This window comes from Numenius arquata, chromosome 18 (genome assembly GCF_964106895.1).
Source record: "Numenius arquata chromosome 18, bNumArq3.hap1.1, whole genome shotgun sequence".
Lineage (NCBI taxonomy): Eukaryota > Metazoa > Chordata > Aves > Charadriiformes > Scolopacidae > Numenius > Numenius arquata.
The window spans coordinates 11,910,339-11,937,556 of NC_133593.1; the positions used below are offsets into that span (position 1 = coordinate 11,910,339).

A 27,218-nucleotide genomic window follows, 5' to 3' on the forward strand; every position below is an offset into this window, starting at 1 on the left:
GAAAGAATGAAAGAAAAGAAAGAAATAAAGTTAGAAAGAACAGAGAGAAAGAAAGAAAAGAGAAAGCGAAAGAGAAAAATAAAGGAATAGGAAAAAATTAAAATAAAAACAAAGCAGAAGAAAATAGAAAACCAATACACAAAACCAAAGAAAAAAAAGAGAGAAGAAAACAGAAAAAAGAAGAAAAAAGAAGAGGGAAAAAGTAGAAATAATAGGAAGAATAAAAATAATAAAAAGGAAAAAAAGAGAGAAGACTCACATTTTCCATTCACTGGCAATTAGAGTAAGGACTTGCTTGCTTTTCATGTTCTCCACACTCTAAATAACATTTACAATATTACCTGTTACACGCACAAACCTTTCACTCAGCAGAGAGGGGGCTCAAGTTTTCAGTGCAGCAGGACTGCCTGGAAATAAAGCAGGAGGCTGATTCCAGCACTTCACTCCTAACACAGGAAAAAAAAAAAAAATACAGTTTGCCATATAATTGCTTCAGTGGGGAGCTGCAGAGGCACCAGCACAGTGAACACTCAGCTCTCTCTTACCATTGCTTCCAGACGGGTTTCCCGAGGCTGCTGGAGATGCTCCTCTCTGGGAAAGCTCCCGTCCCTTAACCTCTCCTGCTCTGCATTGCTTCTGCCAGGGACAAGCATTTTATATTCCAGGACCCCGTATGCAAAACAGCACAGCCAGGCTGCACATGGAGAGGAGAGGACGGGGAATCCCAGCCCGGAGGCATGAGGCTGATGCGCGGCTGTAGCGTTACACAAGGCGGGTGACACAGGGCAGGGAGAGCAGCCACCAGTTCCTGATGGAGGACCATCCCCTCCTTCCTGCTCGGCACGCTGTGACCTTGGCTCCTGCACGTGTCCAGCGACAAGGACAGGGTATCACACCGAACAGCGCCTGCAGCAATGCTGGAATAAAATAACAGATCCTGAAAGAACTCGTGCAGGTGTTATCGCTGGCTGGTCATTCCCCTACACGCTAAACCTGGAGAGAGAGAGTACACAACCTCGAGGGGAATCTTACAGAACCACAGAGCGTTAGGATATGGACCAGTAAAGCGCTTAAACAGGTGATTACAAATAAGGACAGGCGTTTTAAGCTTAATATAAATATATTACTTCCTTATTTTCCATCAAGTGTTAAAGGCTCTTTCTCAGTAGAGTATTTGTGGAACTTCTCCCCCTCCACAGCTCCCTGTGGGGTTTGTCCCTTTGTGCTTTCCCAACACGCCAGGAAAGCCCGAGGGAAACAGCAACTCCCTGAAGTGTAAACTCCTCACACCACGCCGCAGGCACGAGTACCAGCAGGGCAGCTGGATGATGGAGACGGGGTTATTGAGCTGATTTTCAATTTTAGACGACACGTGGACGCTTACATGTTACAAAATCAGGTTTCTACTTGCAGCCTGAAAGCCACAGGCAGCCGGAGCCCAGGGTGGCACAGGGCTCGGAGCCAGGCAACCGCCAGCTCCCCGCAAGGGGTCCGGCCTCAGTTATTAGGTCATTGATATTATGTATGACTATTTTAAGGAACTTCAGAACAGTTTTCAAATTAAAGATCATTCTGAAATCCGCTGACTATTACAAGATCAGAATCGTTCCAATGGCAACTACAGAAAGACACACAGGTGCTGAGCAAAGATCTACAAAAGTAAGGCATGAGGCTGCCAGACGAACATGGAAATGCACATTCTCTTCTCATCTGTCACATTTTTACTGGACAAACTCGGCCAAGGCATTTTCTTCTTTCTGTGTCTAGTTTTGCTATTTAAAAATGAACATTAAGTGCTTGTGTAAAGCACTCCTAGGGGTAAAATGAGTTCTGTGTACACGTGCTCATGCATGAATACACCCGCACATATTCTATCCAGGGTCGCTAGAGATTAATCTCATAAAAAACAGACCTGAGTTTTATCTGGTTTGTGCATTCATTGGCTTGACTGTATCAAGCCCGTGCTTCTTTGCAGTCACTGCTCATGTATGTTCCCGCTCAGATTTTAGTTTATTGATTTTAACATCATGCCCTTCCTCTCACTAGGATTATCACCTGACAGCCCTTTGTTGAAAATATTCCGGACGTGGAATCAGCAGGCAGAAATAGCGTGTGAGCTGTGGGACTCAATGCCATGCCACGAATTCCTACCTCGCTTCTGATCCACGGCAGCTCTTCCCAAACCACACAGACAGCAGCGACTGCCCGAGTGTGAACACAACTCTGTGTATCTCAAGGGTCAAACCGAAGGCGCTTGAACTGAAAGGAGACTTGAGAGTTCAAATCTGAACAAGGTTACACACTGCATCGCGTTTGCTGTTTTGTCATCGTTTAAAAATTCTCTTTGCATCCTTCCCTTTCTTATTAAATCTGACCTCGCTTTTCTACAGAACATAGGGAATCTTAATGTCTAGTACTGAAGGAAATTTAAGTGAATTCAGTTATGTCCACTGATTTCTAAGCTTTTATTATTCAGCCTCCTTATTTCCCTGTGCTTGGAGCCTGCTGAAACCAAGGAAAGGCTACGTAGGGATTGGATATGAAAAGTCAGATTCGGAATGACCAGAAGAGAAGAAACACCTTCTTTCCTCATGGGAATTGTATAAAGGATTGGCTGAGGTATAGCCATTCAGGGAACTGCTTAATCACTCCAGTTTTTCAAACAGGACCTGCTCTTTCACTCACCGAAATTGGTAATAAAACTCCCTCTGTAAAATAAGAACAAGAGAGCACCATTAATTTCCAAGGTGGAGTCAGAGATTAACGAAACAAGCTCCCTGTGCACTCCTTCTACAAATACTCCACATTCCTTGGAGTGTTCCTCCCTCAGGAAATCAGTTCCACAGAGATTTCCTAGTCTTGCACAGCCGCTTCTGCCTCGGTTACATGAAAAGGCAAGAACTAGTTGCTTTTCTTGCATTAACTTTGATGAAAGAGATGCCCTTTCAGAGCAAATGTTTGACCTATTCAGTGGCATTCTGACCGTGCTGTTATTTTGAGTTAAATTTTGTTTTGTTCCTGAAAATGCGATGGCCTGGAGCCTCAGCAATAATCTTTCTGCAATTTCATTCAAATCAAGGCACATTCTTTGTCTGACTGCAATATTCTGCGTCAGCTTGAAATTTGTATTCTTTAAAATATTTAAAAAACCAGCTCCTCTCAGATCAGGACACCTCGAGTCTTCAAAGACCTGTTACACTGAGGCAAAGCTGCTGATAAGAAGGGCTGGTTTTCCTAACTTCACGTAACCCTAAAGAGGAAATGCTCCATTGCCCCAACTTTTCATAAATTACTCGTGATTTTTTTTCTAACTCCCTTTTCCTGACTAATCTAACTCTCTGAGATGTCTCCGTAATGACCTTCCAGAAATGTTGCGTACAACACCACAAATTCAAAGTATAACATTGCAGGCACCTAGAAACACTCGGCATCTCAGATTTGTCAAGGCTTGTCCTGCTCCTCCTGAGATAAGGATGAACTACTCTATTTGCATTTACAGACTGATGGGTCCATTCTTCATGCATTTCCTTTTCCTGAGGAAACTACTCTGCTTCCTGCTTTACCCCATTTGATTAACTCCACTGGCTGAACAGGAAATTTGGTTCTTAAACTACCAGTAACAATCATTAAAAAAGAATTGGGAAGGCCCCCCCGACGGCACTGGTCTGTCCCCTGCCCCATCAGCAAGATCGGCTGTAACTAAGGTATTTTTGAAGCACCAGAACACAATGACAAGTTCATATGAGGGGCAGGACTTGGAGCGAAAAAGGTGCCAAGTAATGGGCGATGAGACCCCAAAGAGTACGATAATCAAAGTGGAGTCGGATCACAAGAGACCACTTACACTATGGGAATGGCCTCATGCATTTCAGTGAAACGCTCACTACCTCTTTCACACTTGACCACTTTGTGGTACAAATAATGTAAGTAATTTTGTCCATTAAGAACCTTCATTGGCTTTCTGTTCCTCTTCTGGGCTGAAGGGCTGTTTCCTGTACTCCCTACGAGACTTCATTCACATTTTCCAGCTTGTGGTCACTGCGCTGTAGGAGAGACACCATTTCTCTGGCAACACTGCAGTCTGTATTACATACTGAAAACGTTATTTTAAGACAAGTATTCTCTGTTTGTGCTGTATCAAATGCCTGGTGTGATGGGGCACTGAGCCACAGGAAAGCCAGACAGCCCTGGGACAGTATCTACAAGACTCAGTTTGCTACCAACTTTGCACTTCTCATCCAAAGATCTTATCTGCAAAAAATATGGTTTTAGTTCCCAAATTCCTAAGTACCAAATGTCCCAGAAATGGAAGAGAAAGCTTGTGACACAGGGGTTGTGAGGAATCCAGGAGCTGTATGACAAGAACTTTTAAAAGGTTACAGGTGACCACTCCTGTTGGTCTTATTTTTCAGCACTCGCTACTCTCATGTGGGTTCGTTTCAGAGTCATTGTCCTTAAAGCTCTTCCGAGTGGAGTATGGTGAAAACGCTCTGTACTAAAGGACAGAGATGGGAACAATGACAACTGCATATGCATGTCACTCTTGGAGAATTCCACCATCATACAGACCAGACATTTCCACTTTCTCACCCTCTACTTCTTTAAATGTCTAGTGGAGACATGAAAAATTACACTGGTAACTTCTATAAAAATGCAAGATTTCAACTTTATCAATTTGCTACATTTAATTTACGAGGTGAAAAAAAAAAGAAAAATAATTCTAAGGACACTTTCTTTCCCTATAACTGTCCACACTTAAACACACGAGCGTCCAGGGAAGCCAACTCCCAGGCACTTAAAATGAGCACAACTCCCATGTCTTAAAATGAGGATTTACACAATGAAACAATAGAGCTTCTCACCAATTCTTCCTGCCTTTATGCTCTGGAACCTCAACAGATTCAGTTTTTATTGGAAGCGTCTGGTAGTTTCTGACAAAGAAAGACAGAATTAATAACACTAATAACTACTGTTAAAAAAGGTGTTCCCAAATATCTCCTCATATGGACTAATGTTAATCATCTTCTTTTACACTGGTTTAGTTTTTCATTTCCCAAAGAAAATTTGTTCGGTTTGAGTATTCCCTCAAACTCTCCAAGATGGCAAAACTGTTTCTTCGGTTTAATGTTTCCGTTACTTACTCTACCTGTAAGGATTTTATCGTATTTACCATTAAGGGTAGCATCTTCTCCGCTGGCTTCTTCGTTATTTTGAAATGTGCTTTACAAAGTGGGGATCACAACTTTCTATCAAAAGCAAAACAGAAGACTCATGTCTAGGCACTGTAAGACACACAAATACAAGTAGGAACCCAAATCTACTGTCTGGACTCCTTTTTAGTTTCTGCAGATGTAAGGTATATGAAAAGCAGCAGTTCAGGATGAGAAGTGCAATGTTTCGTTTGCCATCTCCTGATGCAGACAGTGTACGATTGCATCTCAAATGATGACAGGGCAGAGTGGAAAGTTTCATGATGTGAACATCTAAGGGTGAAAATGAAAGTTAAGGAGAGCGTTCCACTTACAGCGCTGTGCCAGTAAACCCATCCCTTCCTGGCTGCCTGTGGTAAGAGGTTAAATTCAGAAATGTGGTAATAACAAAATCCCCTCCTCAGACAGCCGTTTCAGAATTCTGTTGTGGGCATGTTACAAGCACTGCTGAGGAAGCAAAGGAGGGAGGAAGCAATCAGACAGCCAGTGACCGGATTTCTCTGTGCCTGGAGGCACGTTGGCTCAGGCAGAGATGACTCGGGAAAGGTGCTGACTCAGGGGGTCCCCAGCCCCCCCAGGACCTGCTCGCAGGGGAGAGCAAAAAAAGGAAAATAGCAATTAGCAGTTGATTGGCCATAAAACCCGGTGTCCTGCATGCGGCTGTCTGCGGGCTGCGAGCCCCACGCTCCCGGACATAATTTCTTTATATTTAGCCTATTGAAGATGTCACCGTCTGGAGCACAAGGAAGAGCTGGCATGTGGATGGGAAACGTACAGAACAGCACTTGTCACCGCTGGCCCTGCAACGCACACCTCACAGCCCAATGCAAAGAAAGGTGACATTAACATTACCATGTGCAACGTGATTTTCTTTTTTTTTTGCTTGAGAAATAACAGTGAACTACAGAATTGCAAATGTGTTCTCATTCAGTAAAAGCATGGTCTGAGGAGAAAACTCCAAGTTAAGCAACAGAGCACTGGCTGACGTCAGCAGGATTCAGAATTTCTAATCAAGGTCAGGTAATACTGGTGAGATTTAAATACTGGTTTTCAAAAAACAATCCATAAATTTCTGATCTAAGACAAAGAACCGAATATTGAAGTATAGAAACAAATTAAGTTCTGAAAGTCAAAAATACTTTAAACAGAAGGGAACAGAAGCCAAAACTCAGCCCAAGAAATCATGAGGACTATTTTTACATAGTATAACTGCATTCTGGATGTCTGTGCTGTTTTTCATCCAAAGATATTAAAATATTGCTAAAACATATACAAAATGTTGATCTCGCAGCACAGTCCCTAAACGCAATGTGAAGGAACATACAGCCAATTGTCGCATTATTTCTTATGGGAAATAGAAATATCATTAAAACAATGCGCTTCCATAGAAACTGCTCCAAAAACAGTGAAGCTGAGTAGAGAACAAGAGAGTTCTGGAGGCTGATAAAATTCTTGAGTGGGGTTATAAGTGTCTCTTATCATGGAGGGCAAAGCACGTTCTTCAGCTTAACAGGACTTGAGAACTTACCTGCAATCCACACCAAGTAAATGTTTACAGTCATTTTGGGCAACAATGAGGGCTCTTCATCCAGTGTTCCACCACTGACTTCTGAAATATGGGGCTTTTTGGTTTTTTACCTTTTACATCACTTTCTCCTAAAAGATTGATTTCACGTGTTTACATTACACTGAGTGTAATTCCAAAACACAGTCCACGCTTTGCAGGAAATATGAACAGAGACTCCTTCTCCAGAGTGTAATGAGCTCTGAAAAAGTTGTTATTTAAGTCTATTGAGAAGTCCCCCAAAATCCCCAGAGCCTGAAGTTTGCACGTAACGCAGTCTATTCCTGCCACATTCTGGTTTGGATAATGAAAACCACATTTTTGCTTAATACTAAAACGGGTAATATACGCTCAGGATAACCTTACATGCGAACAGAAGCAACAGTGCTTCATTCTGGATTAAGGAAGTATGAAGTTAAACCATTAGAAAGCTACTGATGACCTTACCGTTATCAGGAAATAATCATAAAACATGCTTTCAAGTGCCTTTTTTTTCTCACAGCATAATCTTTTCATTATCATTCCCTTGGTTAGTGTAGCCTTACTGTAAGTGTGGGCAACGCCAGCGTTCACAGTGACCCCTTTTTCTCTTGCCTATGTGCACAACTGCAAAATCGTCCTTGTTGTCCTCTGTTGGGCTCAGGGACCATGTTTCTCATTCTTCTCAATTTCCCTCACCCTACTTATCTCCACCTTGAAGTGCCTTCCTGATGGGCACGCTAACGCTGTGCACATTTGGAGAAGATACTGACCATCATTCCTTTGACTTGGGTCAACAGAAATTGGTCTCAGGCACAAGTTCATTCATTGGTTGAATTTCACTCCCAAAGGAAGTGTTGGCATTCCCTGTAGTACTGCATCCCACTCCGAAAATTCCGGCTCTGAAGAACACGTACCAACAGTGATATCCAGAGGGATGGATCATCATCCAGTTCTGTATTTCCTCACCAAGGGACAACCATGAAGCTGAATTCAAAGGAGACAAAATTGGGAGAAAATAAGAGCATACTCATAAATCATTTTGTTCTCTGACAGTGTACTGCTTCCTTACTTATGCCACTAGACCACGCGATTTCTTTATGAAGCAATTGGGAGACATTTTCCTTCCATAAAAGTCTGTGATGTTGGTTGGCTGAAGAATGCTCAGAGGGATTCACAGGTCATTACTAACCCATCACCCAAACTGCTGGAGCAGTTGATCTGCTTAACATTGAGGAAAAAAAAATCATCGGGCATCTTGGTCATTTGCTCCAAAAATCTTAAAATGGCTCCACGGAACAGTCTGCATCAAATAAAAAGAAACTATTTCAAGCCACCCGATCCGCACATTTACCACGTCTTCCTTTCTATCAAGTCATACTTCTACCCAAATCTCTGGAATTTTTCTCTCCCTAATTGATTTCTTCTAAACCACCAGCAGTGGAACTTTGCCCAAAACCTGCCTAATATTTCTATGTCAATACTGTCCCAGCTTATCGGTTTGATAAGAAAAGGGATTAAATGCTTGGGTAGATCAAGAGGGAAACAGGCAAGAGAACATTTCCCACATCTAGAAATGCTAAATCTCATTTTGCTGACCACCTTATTGATCAGCCTTTTGCACCCACCCTGGCTGTGGCTTTGCACTATCGCTAAACCCACAAATAAGCCTTCTCTAATGAAGCAATATTCTCCAAAACGTCTGATCTGGAAGTAGCTGCCTGAGCCCATCTCTGCACAGCCTCATTTTTCAGTAGTCAGCAAGCCCTCCCCGCAGAGTGCCTCTGACTGCAAAGCGCTCCTGGCTGTCCCCATGTGTATTTCTTTGGGTCAGCCTGGTTTGACAGACTTAAATTTATCATAAGTGTTTTAAAAATGTCTTAGTTTTATGACGGTCTACCGGGAGTCATGATACAAGCTCCATATAAAGCCTGGCAGAACACCTCAAATACATCAGTTGTATGAAACAAAACAAAACAAACAAACAAACAAACAAACAAAAAAAAAAAAAAAAAAAAGAAAAAGAAGAAGGAAGAAAACCCCGCACCTGTTCTACCAGTTTCTGCAATGGAAGATTTCCTTTGATTCTCTGGGCCCACGTACACTTACTGATATTTACTACTACTAAGAGCCAGGGTGAAAAATTTGCTAGAAACTGGTATATTTGGTTTGGAAAAGGAGATAGGGGTGTTTTATACAGCTTCTAAATTTAAATTTTTTAGTCCCTGTGGAATCTGTCCTTTTTTCCCCTAATTAAAATTAGTGGTGAAGCCTGCCTGCCTCAGTCCCCAGTAAATAAAAAGTGCTCCCTCCCACTACTGCCTGCAACAGAAGAGCAGGGAGTTGAGGAGCTCATTTCCCCTCACATCAGTCTCTCGCTTGCTCAATACAGCACGGGAGACTCCCTGCTACAAAGGGAAAGTAATTTGCAGTCCCCAACTACAAGGCTTCTCTGTCCATTTCTTTGGGTTTTATTGAAACACAGAGCACTATTGAAACAATTTCAACAAAACTCAGGTACTTCTCTATTGCTGACCTCTAAGTCTCTAACTTTTCCTTTATACCAGCCTTTACCTACTCTTATTCTTTTCTGCATGCTCAAGCATCAGACTCTGGCCAGCACAGCTTCACCTACAGAAAATCCCGGCATGTTCAGCTGCTCTCCATCGTTTCCTGTATGGAAACAGGGGCTTTATCAGGAAGTTTTATGGCTCTGCTTTATCTTTATGAGCCTTTTTACTGCATAAGTTTTTTCAATGACTTCTTGTCAAGCACTAAAGTTAGAGCAGCTTGTGCCTGAGCCTGCACAACTTCCAATGTCTGTGAAAACAACACCACGTTTTCAAAACTTTCAGTGAAATCACCTTTTCTCTGTTAGTGTTAGGGAAAAAAGGTAGTGCTAGAGGTTATCTGGTAATGAGCTTCCAACTCCTTCACTAGCAACTACCTACCTTCCCCTACCAAAAGAGACAATATCCATGGCACGTTCTTGAGCATCCTCAGAGTGCTTTTAGGTGGTTTTCATTGATTTGGAGATGCAAGTCCAGCTAAACTGAAATACTCTGAAATTGAAACATACAGACAATATACATTGAAATACAGACAATTTACCCTGCTAGAGGGCAGGGGCTGGCTCTTCATCTCTTCAGTTTCATAATACACATTGGATGCCTTTTCACTGCATTGAATCAATTAGAAATACCATGTAATTGTGAAAGCCTATAGGCTCTATTATGTCAGTTGGGAACAGAATTGGGAGATCTCTATATTTTCAAACTGTGCTTCTGAAATAATTGTAAAATGGTCATTACCACTTAAGCACCTTCCTAATTCAGAGCCATGCAAGATGGGAATAACCATTTTACTGCTACTTGCCAGAGTCCCAGCCAGAGAGGTGTCCTGTGCACCCAGACCATCAGGCCAAAGGAGGATGGTGAACACCACACTGGGAGTGGGAGAGAATGGGGATGGGAGACAATCAGGCATGTTAAGAGCTCTTATTGGTTCTTAAAAAACCCCCTGTATTTAGATTCACTATTAGTTGTTGTTTACTCTTGTCCTGCCCATGCCAACCCAACCGTGAATGGCAGTTAACATCGCTATGTAAACAGAGAACCGGACTCCCTTCCATGGCACCCAAACGGAGGGGACAGACCATGAAATAGCAGCCAGGAGCACGGAGCGGATTTCCTGAGGTTAGGCGGCACCACAGGGAAATACGTACAACTATCAGCAAGTAGAATTTTTAAGGTCTCCCAACTTAAGTACCTACAACACAATCTGAGAATTACTTTTGAACATCTTGAAAGCTGCAACCTACGCTGTGAGACATTTCCAGCTCCAAGAGAACAAACTCTACAGAGCTCTCCAGGGAGAGGTGTCCAAGACTCCACAGGTGTCTGCATTTTGTACTGCAAACTGCAGTTAAACACACCATTTTGTGACCTCTAAAAAGAGGAGGAAAAACCATAAAATAAAAGAGAAAGCAGCCCTTGCAATTGCACAATTAATGGAAAATGAAATACTCTATTTTTAGGCATGAAAAATCACTCCTCAGATTGGTGAGTATCAGGGAGGTGTCGCCAGCAAATACAGCCCTTGTCTGTGTCTGCCATCCTGATATAATATTTTCCAGATGACTAACTTCTGTTTGGTATTTGTTTTGAAATGCAGTTTTCCTTGTTCCTTGTTTCATACCGTCTGAGACACAGCTGGCTTTCTGTGGATGAAATATGGACTTTTCAGGAGAAAGTGAAAGTAAGCCTGAGAAAACCCCAGCCCCTGTGTGATGTTACCAAACAGAGCATGAGTCAACCTCAGCAGTTGCAAGAATTTAGTGTCAATTCTCTACCTTTCCAAATCCAAGCCTAGAGTAGCAGGCAATATTAATCAAAACACCATCATTTTTAAGCTTCTTTCAGGAAGGATACCAGAGACTGTGCAAAAAGAAGCTGTAATGATAAAAGGACACAAAGTGCCCTATTTTTTAAAGAGATGAAGCTGAACCACAGCAGACGGAAGCAGACAGGGGATGAGGCAGCTCAATCTAATGGTGGGGGGCAGCAGCCGAAAGAGTATTTTGATATGAGGTAGCCAAACACCCAAATAAAGCTGACTCAGAACTTACTGACTAAAAAATTCAAGTTAGTCCTTTTCCAAATGGACTAACACAGAATTGAAGGCAGATTCTTCTGGGTGGATAGTTACAAAATGGGAAGTAACTTCTTGGGCCTCCCAGTGCCCAGGAAAGGACACCAAAGAGCAGCCCCAGAACTGACCTCTCCATTATCTGCAGCTTTGCCTGCGTGGGCAGGATTCGGGGTGCCCTCTCCGACACCCCTCCCACAGAGGGTAAATACAAACACCGTTAAGCCCTTAGCTGCAAGTGACAGATGCCTCCCTCTGACTCTAAAACTGTAAAAACTATTTAAAATATTGAACACAATTATGAGGAAAGCAGAAAAGATTCTTCAAAGAACAGGTTTTTTTTAAAGTCAATGTGTCTGCCTGTCCCTGATTAATCACAAGCTGAAAGGAGTATTTGATGACTAGTGCATGCTTCAGTTAACACTATTTCATAAAACCTGGCTTGACAGAAGTATAAGATAAATTAATCAAATAATAGAAAAGTTGAAAGATGCGCCATTTGGCTTGTGCTCAAGCCGAAACACACCACCCGAGCAGCAGGAAAGTGCAGCCCAGCAATGGACCAAGCGGGCAGCGCAGTCTCAGCCCATTCCCAGGTGTCACTGACTTGCTTCAGAACACCCTTCTCGACAGAGACGACCCACACATTTCACATAAACGTATGCGATTGTGGATCACGCCGAGAGACACCAAACTGCGGAGCATAAAGCTCTAAATGCTCGTTCTTACAGTTTAAGTTCAAGGACTCTCCTAATGAATGAATATTATGACACCGAACGTCTAAGACCCAGAGCTGCTGCACTGCCTGCTCAGTTTGCATCTTACTAGGGCTTTATATGAGGGCACAACTGGTAATGCTAAGTTAAAAGCTAATAGCAATGAAGAAACTGTTTCCCTTCAGAAAAGATCACAGTGAATATTATTTGTTTCTCTCAGCAATACTGTGTATACTTGTTCTTTAGAGTATCGCAGTAAAGACCACTTCCTTATGACATTTGAAAATGAGCCAAACACCAGAGATTGTTTTGTTTAGCATCAAATTCTTAAGCTCACGTGTTTCCAAACAAAAAGCAACGCCTGTGACATAAGGAAGCAAGTGAAAAAGAGTTTACAAAGCGCTAAAGCTAAAGAATGATTCAAAGAATATTCAGTTATTGACAAACGGCGCTAAGCAAAGGCTGGCTTGGCATGGAAGCCGCCTATTCAGTACCCACAGGGCTCAAATGACTTTCACTGGCAGGAGTGAATTGAAATCAGTAACACCTCTGACATAAGAATGTTATCAAAAATATATACATCTCTCTAAGCACGTGAAGTGCAGAATACTATCCTATATTTTAGGTAAACTACAAATTAACAATCTTTTCCATGCCAAAACCTGATATGAACAACTTTTTTTTTTTTTTAAAAAGGCAAGATTTTCACTACGCATGAAGCTTCCACATGCGGTCCAAGGCTGGTAATAATAAAAGTAGATCCTTTAACATTTGTCTGTGGGCTTAAAAGCAAGACCCTATAGGCTAAACAAAACACATCAACTAACCCACCAGCAAATTGCCACTGTCCCAGTCTTTCGAGACATGTCACTTCCATATTTGTAACGTACAGATTATTTCCACACAATTTCAGCTTTAAGTTCCTAATGTTATATACACAGAAAAAAGTATAGAATTGAATTTGATTCTGTATATAAATCCATAATCTGGACCTAATGACTAAGCTAAAAGGTGATCTAAATCTGTTTCTCCATACTTCAAGAATTAAAAGCATGATCCCAGCCCATTAAACAGAAGTCTCCCAACTGTCTTCCTTGTTCTACTGCTTGTTTTACATAACAAGCCTCCTATGAAAACCTCTCTCCAGCTTAACTGACAGAGCTGTCTGTACACAACCTTTGAACAGTTAATTCCACTCAAGTCCTCTGATTGTCCAGGAGTGCTGAGGAGAAGTTATTGACCCAAGGTCTTACAGTAAACACCTGCAAAACTGCTGTTTCCAGAATGTAGTTATTACATTTGTGCAAACGCAGTGAAAAGCCTCAGGCTAATCAATGGCCAGGCCATCCTATTCCTGGCACTGAATACTGAGCGCTTACTATGGGAGTGCTTATCAGTGGGGCCGCCAAACACTGGGGCTTTAACATGGGCCTTCTGATGGGCCCTCCATCATTCAGTGACTGCATGTACCTACCAACAGCCCCTTACTTACCAGAACTGGCGTGATGTACAAGTACAGAAACGGGTTCCTCATTTCAGTAAAAAGAAACTAAACCCTAGGAATAGAATAGGCTTGTCCCTTTTTACTGACATTATCTTTGTTGCATCAGCAGTTTAATGACCTCTGTGAGCTTTTTCTTATTTTAAACTTTGCAATACTAATTACAGTATACAACACCATCTCTCTTATCCCCACCCTATTATTTAATTTGCACCCAACATCTTTATTTTCAGATTCTGGATGACTGAAACGCAGACGCACCAGTCTATCTGGTGTTGGTATTTTCTTTGCAACTGCCACCAGAAAGCCATGGAGGAGATTGACCAAGGAAGTGTTCCCTGGAGAGCAGCAGAATTCGAGCGGTGCCTGCCACTAAGTCTTCCCGCAGTAGGCCCTGCTGGGGCCACGGGCAGCTCATCATTAGCACCATGGTGTCACCACCAAATGAAGCCATTGTGGACCACAGAACCGTTCTCCAGCCTCAGCAAGGCTGGGTGGCAGAGGGTCGCTCCATCGAAAGGTGACCCTGGATACTAACAAAGAGAACTCAATTTACTGTATAAACTCCCAGGTCAATGAGGTTAGCCACTGGTGAATTAGGGCAACTCCAGCATTAAATGAATTCGGAGCAGAAGTTTTCTGGATAATAATTTTGGTCCAAAGTATTGAAGCTCTGCTTAAGTTCCTTTTCAGAGTTCAGGTTTTCATCTACATCTAGGCTAATATAACACCTTTAGTCTCAAATTATGCTGCTGAATAACAGAATTTGTGTGATGTCTTGTAAACAGAAAAGCCTCAGCCATGCAGCTGAATGACTCTTCAGCCCGGTCGTTACAGAAACATGTCTGTCAGACACTGGGGCTACTTTCACTGTTACAAGGAAGTAGTTGTTTGTATCGTTTTCCTACCAACCAAGAAAATTATTTGTTCCATAACAGAGTAAATATCATTATCTTCACATTATATTTCCATTCTATTAAAAGGTTTGTTATTTTGAAAACTAGAATTTGTATGAAAAAACCCAAACATCTCATCATGCCCTACAACTGAATCACTACTGTCAAAACACCTAGTCGTGGTGTCTCCAGTTTCCAAAGATCAAAATTCACAGATCCTGGTCCTACCACATCAGTTACGTCTATCGTACCTTTGGTCTGATGTTCCCGTGTCTCAGCTGGCACCTCAACCATTGGGAGCTGCAGACATGCCACGGTCACACCTTCTACTCCTTGGTGCTTTCCCTCTTGAACTATCCATAAATTAAATAACAGGCATACAAATGATTTAGACACATGCAAGCATGCTATTTAGTAATTGAAAAAAACATTATGTCTCAGTCTACATCAAGCAATAGAGGGTTGTTGAACACATTGCACTTAAAGTTCAGGAAACCAGTATGTTTCCATTTGCTGTTAATCCTGAGTCTTTTCGTTTTCACTGTTGCACTGACACAGAGCTCGGTGCATCTCCGTACTACAGACCAGACACATATCATAGAACCGGAGTGCAGCATGGCTCATCTGTTTGCTGTTCTTGATTAAAAGTAGCACATTCTGATATCTTCTATCAAATCTACTTGAGCTTTTTTGTTACAGAGTTCAGTTTCGTACTCAATATTCCTTGGCAGCTGCTGAGGTTGCAGTTTTCTGTGCCCTACCTTGGATCAAATTATTTTGAAAGTTTAAACCAGAATGGTTGCACTTTCCAAAAACTGTATTTAAGTAGAAAGGCAAGCGTTTTTCCTCACATGAAGAAAAGCTTACACCTACTTCGTTGAGAAACTATTACCTTCAGGCTTTGTTATCTGAAATTAAGCAGAAGGATGGCCCTAGCATAATACTCGAGTATCTTTGAGGCTCCTGTCAGAAAAGGACGTGAGGAAGAGAACGAACTGGGGTAGAGAGATAAGACGAGAGAGAAAAGAATTACGGAATGTGTAGACAAGAACAGAAGTTAAGGGCGAATCAGGTATGTGAAAGATGTAGGACTAGAGAGAGGAACAACAGTGGTGACGGCAGAGGAAAGAATGCGAGAGGGCAGGAATTCTTGAAGAGAAGGCTTTAGGGTTACAGAGAGAGAAATTTTTTTATGCAATACTTTATGGTATAAATGTTCACTTTCTGCCTCCTTTTCTTTTATAGCACTTGTCAAATTCTGCTTGACTACTTTGCGCTAGGATTTTCTTTTTGTTTCTTTCATGGCTGAATGAAAAAAAAAGAAATCTGGAGCCTAAAAGAGGTCTGCTTTAGCACTTGAGTTCTATTTTGGCAGGTGAGGAAGCTCAATAGTTTGGAAGCAGTGAAAACAAACCCAGAGAGTTCAGAGACACATCGCAGCATGCGCTGCCACCTGGAGGCAGAACATCCCAAGCACAGCTAAAAACAAAGGTCGATGTTTCAAAAGGAAACTCTTTTACCCCTAAACTAATTTTATCTAAGATAGCTAGTATTTCTATTGGATTTTCTCTCATGAAAATCTATTGGGCAGTGAAAAGACGGTCTTTTTAAAAAGGACATGGACTCCCATTTTTAGAGGACATTTATTACATGTTGCAAAAAGTTGCGCAGGCCGTTATATCCGTACAACATCGCACATTCCAGTGATTATACCATTCAGTGCACAAACCCCCTCTGAATGACGTCTGTTTGCAGGGGAGTTCAGAGATTAGGGTGACAGGCATCAATCTGTACATAAGAAAAGACACCACTAGTTCAAGTGCAAACCTGCAGAGCAGAATGAAGACGTGCCCGGAGCAGGGACAGGCAAGTGGAAGATTCCGTGGTTCAGGTCTCAGAGGGGCTGACAGCACTCATGGGAACGTTCCCCAGTAGCCCACGCTTTTGGGTCTGAGAAGAGAGATTTACTCTGATCCTCAATGAGCATTTCTCAGCTTTGCAGGCTCCCAGCATAGAACTTTATGCTCAGGTACTAGTTAAGCACAAGTTAAGGACTTATACACCGTTACAATTTTATTCTCAGTACGTTTTCCTGGAAGCAATCTGTGTTATGCAAATCTTAGGCAAGTTTGGGCTTTAAGCTAAAGTTTCTGATTATACAAGGTAATACTTTGAACCTAGACTGTGCCTTTTAATCTACTGACTCAGCCAGCTTCAGAAATCTTAATTTAGCTTCATGACATCCCAATGAGATATAAATTCTTGTATTTGTACTATCTAAGAGAAAAGTCCAGTCAATAACTATAATATAATACTGGGCTTGACTGCAAGTCCTCTAAGGATGTTTACCAATGACATTCTCATCTTCATCATTCCTCTTCTACTTCTGGTTTTTATACTAAAAAAAAAAAAAGAAAAAAGAAAGGTAGAGTTACTTGTGGAGACAGCACATTAACTAAAAGTAGCAGTTAATACTGACAAGGATTTACAGCCTTCTTCATGATCTACATAAAGTTATCTCTGTTTCCTTTAAGTTAGATTGAAATTTGATAGGCTTTCTCTCTCCAATATAAAATAATGCTTCTTGGCAGGCGCTGTGAATCCAATCCTCCTCTCACACAGTTCAATTACCAGTTTTCCAATGAAGCAGATGACAACCTCTGTAGCAGAATCAGAATGAGCCTTTTCATAATTGTAGGGAGAATAAAATCAGATTCAGGCACAGACAGTTATTTACTAGGCTGTAACTGCTGGGATTTGGCTACTGCTATAATTTTATAATCTATGACTAATCTGTGCTTGCTCCTGTTACAATTCTCATTTGGATTTCATGGGTTGGCAGAGAGAAGGACTTAACAGTCATTTAGTAAATTAAATCACAGATATTTAGAGCAAGCTGAACTTTTGACTTGTTTCATTATACTCTGAGAAGTGCACGTTAACGTACCGTGCCCCCCAACCAGATTTAAATCCAAGGAAGTCCAGGTGACTCTCATCTGTCTAATGGCAAATAATCTTCAGTCTTTTACCTACGAAACCAGTTTGAGTGGTGTCTTTTGGTGCTGTGACAGTAAAAAGGCATTTTCACTGGGTGACAACTATGGCCCGAGTACAGCAATTACCCCAGCTTTGACGCTGTGTTGTCTAACCCTGACCTGCACGGCCACAGGCAAGATCTGAGAAAAAAATAAATTGTTGCAGGAGTTTATGTAAAGTGACTGAGAGAGGATAGGTTCCCGTTAGGAAGCAGCTGATGCATATCAACAAACTCTGCCTTGTAAAATACTGTAGTTTTTTCCTCTCTATAATAGAGTTGTACTAGCCACCACTGCTGAAATTTAATATAATTCTTAATGGAAACAAAGACTTATGCAGAGACCAACTTAAAACATCATTGGTTCTAAAAAATACTTGTAAGTTTATATCAACAAAGAAGAATTTTTAAACAAGAACTATCAGGACAAAGAACGTCCAGGACAATGGAGCAGTCTGCTGTTCCTGACTTGCTTTCCCATGTTTTCTTCTTTGATCTGAACTGAGAGAGAGCAAACCTTAGCCAGTCTGATGCACTCACTTTATTCATGACCCAGTCAGCATCTTCGATGGCTCTCTTAATGATCTGCTGGATTCTCTCGGGATTGTCCTCATCTGCATGAACTTTGAAACTCTGCAACGTTCAACCAAAGCATTACACTGAGGAAAAACTTACTACAATAGTTGTCAAATAAGGATCGCTTTAAATCTCAAAGAAAATATTTGATGCCAACAAACTGTTCATCTGAAAAGGTAAAAATATTCATTGCAGCACCTGGCTGTGCTATTTCCATAACAAGTCTTGTCAAATGTAACTTCATATTAAGTATTTCACACCTTTCATCAGCCAAAAAACCCGAGAGAACTTCAGTTCAGAACAACAATTGAAATTGTCTGGTAGGTTAAAATTAGAAAGACACGGGACAACAGGTATGAGCGAAGGCATGAAATTACTTCCATATGAACAATTAGATGAGATTCACCCAGCCGGGGGAGGGACATATATACATTAAAAATGACCAACAAGGAACCAGTAAGTATCACCATAAAAGGTGTGTTTGGTGAGTAAGGAATGATTGTTCACTCTCGACTAACACAAGAATTAGAGATGAAAGCCAAGGAAAACAAAAGGTTTCAGATTCAAAGCAAAAAGAAAAGAAATGCTCCTTCACATAGTCCCACTATAACCCTTCAAACCCACTAATGTTTCAAGCTTGCAGAGGAATAACTTTTTGAGTGCCAGGAGTTACAAGAAGTTGGTCCAAACTGTAGGAGGAGAAAAACAAAAACAAAACCCCCAGAACACTGAATTCCACCACCAGAAGAGAAATGTGTTTCTCACCTGCCTGACGGCATGTCTGTAATGCTGGCGAATGTTCTCTTCAGGAAGCTGCCTGCAGCATCGCAGCAGGTAACGGTATAACTGCAGAGAGTTCTGAACTAGCTCAGCGTTCGGCAGCGGGGCCATTATCAAGCTTTTTAGCTGCTGAAAATAAAAAAAAATCAAACCAAAATACCCAATTAATATTTTTAAAGCACAGAAATAAAAATGTAAGTAATTTTACAACAATGAAAAGAAGGCCAGCAAATGATGGTTTAGCAGCATAATTTGAAGAAACTTTAGAATAAAACACAATAGGAAATGCATCAGAACTTGCTTCGTTTAGAAAGATTGGGTTAGTTGTCACTGATTAAGGTATTAAAACAGAAGAGTGTGCAGTTCATGCAAGACCACTTGACAATGGTAATAATAAGGTGTATTGCAACATTAATTTTTTTCTAGTTTAAGGAAAGACCCACAGTGTAAGCTGCTATCAGCATACAGAGCAGTATCGCAGCCCTGAGGGAGTTTTCTTCTCAATAACCATAATTCTTAGATTCATTCAAGCTTCCAGTGCTTTCCTTGAGCATCCATAAGAGCCCTTCCACGTGGTGACACTGCAGAATGAGCATGCTCATAATTAATACAAGTGGTGTTGGAATTTAACAGCATTTCCCAGTATTGTCATTCTCTCAAGAATATCTTGTGAGCTGGCCTATGAACGTCAGGCTTTAACCTGAAATAACGTGTATAAATAAAGGGGAAGACAGGCGAAAATATTGATAGGTTTGAAGTTTTCCATATTTTTTGGTAACAGCAACAGGAAAAGAACAAATCTAGCAAGTTTCACCTCCAGAACTATCCTTACATATTGTAACAATGAGTCCATCCAAGCTATATAAAGTGCTAACGGGATACTGTAAATGACTTGTCATTGAGCAGATGGTTGCCATCTGCAGAGAACTAAATTAACATTTGGAAAAAAGCACTTTTACATCATTACTCTTAAGAATAAAGATAATAAATAAGTAACTGAATAATGAAGTAGGTGTACGGCATTATTTTAGCACTCGTTATGATACTTACTCATCACTTAGAATATTTTTTCCTTTTTTCTTAAGTAATTTAAGTCCTTCAGCCAAATTTATTTCAGAATAGAACACCACAGCTATTGCCTGCCCGGGCTGTATATTTGTGCAGAGTAGCTCTTCTTGCAGTGGGGGAAATCTCTCTGTGTACCCAGAAAATGCCCATCACAATAAGATACGTACTATTGTAATCCATATTTTCAGTAAAACAAAATTCCATCTCAGTGTATAAGTAAGGAGATATAAATCAGCATATGTCTCTAGCAGTAACAAGAGCTATGCTGAGTTACAGTAGCAGAGGTCACTGAAAATATTTAATATTTTAGGCACAAAAAGCATGGTTCTATATGAAGAAAATTAAAGAAGTCTACAGCAAAAACACAGAATGTGTCTTATTCTTGAGGGATGGGCCTCTGCAACACCGCTTTACTCATGGCACATGTTTAGTTACATGTAACTCTGAAGTAGATGATGTTGACTAGAGGAAATGTTCAAAAAACCCCTTCTCTCAAGACGGTTGAGTGCCATATTGTGATGTCTTGTGGGCAAGGAAAACCTTTATTAGTTGGCTCCTGGATTCTCTCATCATAACCTTTACTGCTCCTCCCATAACTGACATACCACAATGAAGGTACATCTGGACCAGCCTCTGCCAGGCCGGTGATGTGCCAGTAAAGAGCACTCACCCCTGAAGGGTCCCGTCTCTCTCGAGTATCTCAAACTGGCCAGTGGTTTTCTGCACTTTGAGCTTCATGGGGTGTGGCTGCTTTTGAATACTTGATATGTGCTATCAGTAAAGTGCGAGAGGTGAGGTAAGACTTCACAATGATCCCCCCTGAGAATTATTCACAGCCAAAATGTGGTTTCCATTAGCTTTCACGAACAATTAGAAAACCATTCTTCCATCCTGAGGGCAATAAGTTGGCTCTACACTGTTGCTGAAATCTTTTCATCCTGCTTGTTTGATTCCAGCTCTGGCTTTTCCTATTTGTTTAATAAAAGCCATTGCATCTCACACACTACAGGAATTGGATACTGTCCAAAAAAACCCCAGATGTAGGGCAGAAAGATGTTACAAAAATTCAGAAATATAGACCAAGAGCTTACTTTTCAAAATGGCTCCAACCCTGAAATTCAGGCTTTAATACACCCAGTTTTTTGTTTAGAAGCCAAATGGCTACACGTTGAGTTGGGCAATTTACATACAAGAGCATCTGAAACCACCTGAGCTCTTTGCTGTGCCCCACAGCCCATGGCTCGGCATGGGGAGCAACGATAACAGGGTCAGCAGAGCCATGGAAAAAAAAAAAATTAAAAAAAAAAAAAAAAAAAAATCTATCTGTGAAACATCAACATTCCTTTATTTAATGAGAAACATTTATGGGAGGAAAAAGTTGCTACAGTGGTAAGTCTACTTCTTGAAATGATAAACCCACCTACACAGTAAAGAGGTGAAGACCTCCATGAGGTGAAGAGCTTTGTTTACGTAAGTGACGGGGCACTGCAGTCACCGACCGAGTTACCAACACAGAAGATGCTACAAGTGCCAGAGCATGACCACCAGCCCACCCAGACGTGAGCCAACCCCTCGCTCCGTTACGTGGCGGGTTAAAGTGTGTCCTGGGTCACCACTCAACTCTGAGCTCAGTGCTAATTAGAACTGGGCACAGGATTCAGCTTGTTACTTACACAGAACCTATGTGGGTATGGTTTTTATCACCCAGCACAGGAATCTAGACTATACAGTGGAATTCACGCTGATCTGAACCTAAAATGAAACTTTACACACAGTTTTTTTGGGCTAGATCCTTAGCTGGTAAGAACTGCTATAGTTCCACTGACCCGCAGAACCTGACCCTGTATTTCCCATATTCCCACTAAATACAGTGAAACATCCCAATTCAATACAGAGCCCCAAATACACTTCGGGACTAGAGCCAATTTGTTGAGTTGTTTCTAGGCTTTGATGTGTAAACTCATCATATGTCATTGTGCTCTAATTAAACCTAAGTGATGCAATAGATTTCCTGACACAAAAGCAACGATCCCTCATGTGTTGGGAATGTATAGGACAGCTTGCTTCAGCATAAAGAAAATAAGCTACGGGAGAGAGCACAAGAAACCAGTCACGTAAACATATGAATATGGAAGGATTAAAATTGATCAATGGAATTGAAAACATAGTTTCACTATAGATAATTAGGAATTTTCTACGGCAGTAATTTTTCATAGGAAAAAGATGAGCTGTTGAATCCAAATCACGTGACAAATACATTTACACTGATGAATTTTGAAAAAAAAAACAACCCTTCACCTTCCCACAAACACTGGAGTAATAGATTTGAAGAATGAAGTTTTCATCAGGTCTAGTTATCAAACATATACTGGAGAAGGCTCCCACACTGAAAGGACAAAAAAAAATAATATCCTGAGTTCTGACAGATTCACAGCTGCAAAAACGTTACAAGTTTTGTGACGTGGATAAGCTTCACAGGGAGTTTTATCACCAAAGATCTGTATTTTTCTGAGCATTAACTTCAGTGTTTGCAGTACCATTTCCAAGTGAAGTTTTCACTGGAAATCCACCACAGCATGTGGAAAACTTGATGGCTCTTTTGATAAAATGGTTGTTTAATGAGAAATAATCTTATGACCTGACCCACTACTAAGTTCTAAGATACTGGGGGGACTGTGCGGGTACAACTCAACAGTGAGCAGATCCTGAAACCAGGTGAGGCTACAGCCTGCACTTGTACACCCCCCAGCACTGGGGAATTTGCAGAGTTACTACAGTGATTTGCCCCTAACTTGGCACAAAAAGGACAATGAAGCACAGTACGAATCTGCACTAGTGCCTTTTGTTCTAAAAACATCCCCCCTCGCATCCCACAAATGTTACCATTTTTATCCGCCAAGAAAAAAAACCCTCGACCTCACAAAATCTGGCTATAATCCTGACTAATAATGTACATCTCCTTCTGATAACTTAAATATCACACATAGCACAACAAACAAACTATCTAAACCAAGAACTGTTGAGTCAGAAATAAAATAATCCGCTAATTGTGCTTTTCTGGAACGGATGACTGTATAACGTCCTAATCAGAAGGCTGAAGTCACATTTGCATTTAGATAAAGCCCTGTTTAAAAAGAGACAAGTATAAAAGGAGACACTGAGACCATTGTGGCATTTCTCTGTGTTGCATAATCATTGACATTCCCGATAATGATATTCAGATAGCCAAGCAGAGCCTGACCAAAGCCAATTAATCTCGCACTCAGTTTGAGCAGCCTGTCAGCTGGCCCAGTGCAGAGCTGAGCCCACCAGGGTACCCACCCGACACTGCTCCACCGCTCGCCGATGGGGGTTCTGCTAGTGTGACTGTTTTTCAAGCAAATCCCTACGGTTCAACAGTTAGAATCTCAGTCCCTCCAGACTAGTTAATCGGCCACCGAAGCCAGGCTTCAGAGACTGGAAGTGTTAATTATGGGACCGCAGGAGTCACCTGAGCTGTTGCTGTTTACAGGTCGGCTCCCCCTTTCCTCTCTCCCCCCAACACACAGGCTGGAGATGTGATTTCTTATTACTTCAAAGTGCTGCATCTCCAGAAGTCTAACTTGGGAATTTATTATTCCCTATCCTAGTCGCAGCCCATGATCTCTAAAGCACTGATTTTACAGTACCCTAGTAAAGTAGCACAGTAGCATTATGTCCATTTTTAACAATGAGGAACCATGACAGTACAGAACGAATTTTGCAAATTAGGATTAAGCAAACAAACCCTGTAAGAAAAAAAAATTAATCAAAGAAAAACAAATGCAAAGAATCTATTGAGGCGCATTAATTTAAGTTTTAATTAGGCAGGTGCTTCAGAATATTCCCAGCAGTATAAGTACTCATAAAATAGCAGAGAAATGGACTGTTTTTTCAAACCTACGTGTGACTTTAGGTATCTTGGGAATTGGAACATCTTATACAGTTATCTAAGGTACCAAAATTATTTGTCCTTCTTGAAGTGTCCAATAACAGACTCTGCAAGAAAAAAATCACGAGTGAAGTTTATTAAAAATTCAGAGCCAAGTTCTGAACCCGACTCATTATGCCTTCACTGGACCTGCTTTTATTAGTATGAATACACATTCCAAAAGCGGTATTTGTGCAAAATGAGATGGTAAAATTTTCCGCACAGGAAAGTGATAATCAAACTGCCAAATTAAGAACGAAATTGGAAGCCTCTTGAAACCTCTTTAACCACAAAACATTTTGGTTCATGTTTTGCCATCAGTGCAGAAAGACACCCAAGTGCTGCTACTCGGAAGGATTTCTTATCCTTTTATCTTTCTGTTTGGCTCCATCCATCCTCCCTCCCAGGCCTCACCGGTTTCCAGCTGGTAAATACAGGAAAAGCCCATGACCCTGGACTCGAACTTCTTAACTACCCTTACAACTTACTGCAGAGCGTGGTTTCAGTGAACCATCCGCCTTCTCTGGTGATTACACTGTACAATATTTTCTTTATTCCCCAGTAGGTCACAGAGGGAGCAGCGCGCTGTGTTCAGGGCCAGCTCCGTGGGCTCTGCTGCCCCAGGCAGACCAGCAAACCTCCCTCCCCACCAAGTCACATCCACTCAGAGCCACCCAGCGTTTCACAGCCCCGGGCAATGGCCTGCCCCGTAGATACACCCCATCTCGTGTGTGGGTGAGCATGTACAATGCTGAAGTCACTTTCTAATAAACACAGCTCTCTGGCATGCTGGGCTTTATTAAGATCTGCTGTTTTGATGTGATCGCTTCTGACGAGCTGCGGCCTGTCATTGTTGTGGATTTTGTCCTTTCTAAATACGATCCGTAAAGCCCTATTGCACAAAGGACGAGAGCCAGTCTCATTCTCTCCACTCCTATTCCCGTTCTTCTCCACGTTGTGCTTTGCTTGATGCATGAGGCGGAGAAGCAGCATCAAACAGCAGCACAACAGCGGCACATCTCGGGGCAGAGCCCTGCAGTGCAACCTTGGCTTTACACAATGTCAGCAGAGCACACGGGGATAAGAACTGCCTAAACAACGCATCCCAAAGATCTGTCTGTTGACAAGGAATCGTCATGGGTAGGACCATCCTTCACACAGTTCTACAGCATCAGTATCAGGCCTAATGCTACTCACCACTATCGGCAGCTGCCTCCCTGCAAATATAGAATCAGAATTGGTGGAGCTAGAGGACGACAGATTGCTAGAGCTGTACATAATGACAACAGGGCAATCTGAGAGAATGTGGTAAACTTCTGCATAAGTTAAGTCCGAAGCTGTGCTTTAATACACCTGAACGTCATCCAAACAGCTCGCAGTGCAGGTTATACCTCCACAACAGGGAATCACAGCCCAGAAGGAAGAGTTCTGAAAAGAGAACTGGACAGTCAGGCCGAGCAAGAGACTGGACATCAGCTCAGTCAGCTGCTGGGATGGAGTCATCCCTAAGCGCATAAACAAGGAAACTAGGAATAAAAGGGAAAAAGTAACTTCACCTCTGAAAGTGCAATAGAGCTTCATTTTATTTTGTACATCCACAGTGATTATATTTGTATTTGCACTCACTTTATGATCCCTTCACTGCTGACATGGTGTAAAGCAACTCTCAGGCAACTGGAAGTCAGACCTAGAATGTGGGTTTTTTTGGGTCAGAGTAAAAGCTTAAAAGATCTGTACGGTAAAACTGCATATAGACGAAAATGAACAGGATTATAAAAAAAAAAGCACAAAAGCTCTGGGGTTTGGCCATAAAAAGACATTAAATTCTTGTCATGATGAAGACCACTTATATAAATTAACCAAAGCCACAGGGCAAATGTTTTCCCTTACGCTCGTTTGGAATCACGAAGCAGAGACATATAATACATCAAACACGGCAAATAAAACATTGAGACTTTTGCAATCTTACACCAGGGAGGAAACATGCTGCCCAAACTGAGGCTGGATTACCCTGTTCTGGATAATTAATAAGCATGCTCAGACTAATTAGAGTAATACGCTTTGGAACATGCTCACTAAAAGTCAAGCAATAGGAGGAGAGGAATCCCCCTGGTTTAGGTGCATTTCTAACTTCTCTACTTACTCTTTTTCTCCTGACAATGCCTTCTCCTGCCTTAAAGAAAATTGTGAAAGGCACAGTCTCAAAAGAACTTTACCTTCCCAACTGTAAAGTGCTCAGTTTGACTGCTGTCAACATGAATTTTGTTCTCAGTGGCCAAATCTGTAAGTATTTACCTTTGAGATCACGCCTGAATATGAATTGAGTTATATCTTGGTGCCGTCAGCTTTAAAACAAAACACCCTTTTCATTCCTTCGTTTCTTGTAAATATTGTATTTTGAAGGGTTCCAGTGCAGCGATCACAGCTCTCCCGACTGCTGTATGATAGTCAGTATAACAACTTGCTGGCTGGGCCTGTATCACCTTCTAATCCTTTTTGAATCGTCAAGTTTTTCAAAAACTTCCACTTGGGCACAACACAAGCTACCACAAATTTTGTTAATGGGCGGATACCCATCACCAGCGTAAGGTGTGAAAGTTCTTTTGAAGGGTGCAAACACACTGTCTTTGATTAATGGCAACATTAATTCTATGAACTATGGATGATATAAGCATGGGAAGAATAGTAAATCTTACATGAGGTCTTGTCATGGTTCCTAACTTGATTCAGGAAGGACTAAAACTGGCTAAAGTTTATTTTACCTTCATGCTTTATGAGAGGCTCATTTTGCTCATGCAATCCAACTTAGATATATATATTTTTTTAAAAAAAAAAAAAAGGCAGCAAGAGGGTAAAAGCCCATAATTCAAACAAGCAGCTAGCACTTAGTGCAGGAAGGGCTCTACTTAGGAAAGTAAAACTATAAAAGTTCAACAGAAGGACAAAGTCATGGGGAGGTAAAAAAGCAAGAGAAGTCACTGTGACCCACACTATTTGCTAAAGATTAATAAAAAACTGTTGGTTTGTTGTTTGATGCTTTGTTTTTTTCCCCCAAAACAAGAATGCCTAATGTATACCTCTTAACATTCCTTTAGCGCAAACATCATATCCTGCAGTGTAACAGGGCGTTCCAGCGCAACCTCTTGTTTTATCCATCTACAGCAGCACATGCTTCCCATCCTAACAATACACACATAATCCCTCCACTAATGGCGATGGCACTTGTACAACGCCCTGGCATCTGCAGTTTGCCCCGTAATCGTCCTTCCCAATTTACATCATCCTGCACAGCAGCATC

The 27,218-nt window shown here is 41.5% G+C and overlaps 1 protein-coding gene across 1 annotated transcript; it reads right to left on the reverse strand.

The window, feature by feature from the left end:
* Positions 1-16,144: 16,144 nt before the first annotated feature.
* Positions 16,145-19,429, reverse strand: LYRM9 (LYR motif containing 9). Its single transcript, XM_074160678.1, is given in 5 exon segments — positions 16,145-16,911; positions 18,088-18,180; positions 18,889-19,029; positions 19,347-19,402; positions 19,405-19,429. Coding segments are annotated over 5 exon segments (333 nt in total). The 3' UTR covers positions 16,145-16,893.
* Between the last annotated feature and the right edge of the window lie 7,789 nt (positions 19,430-27,218).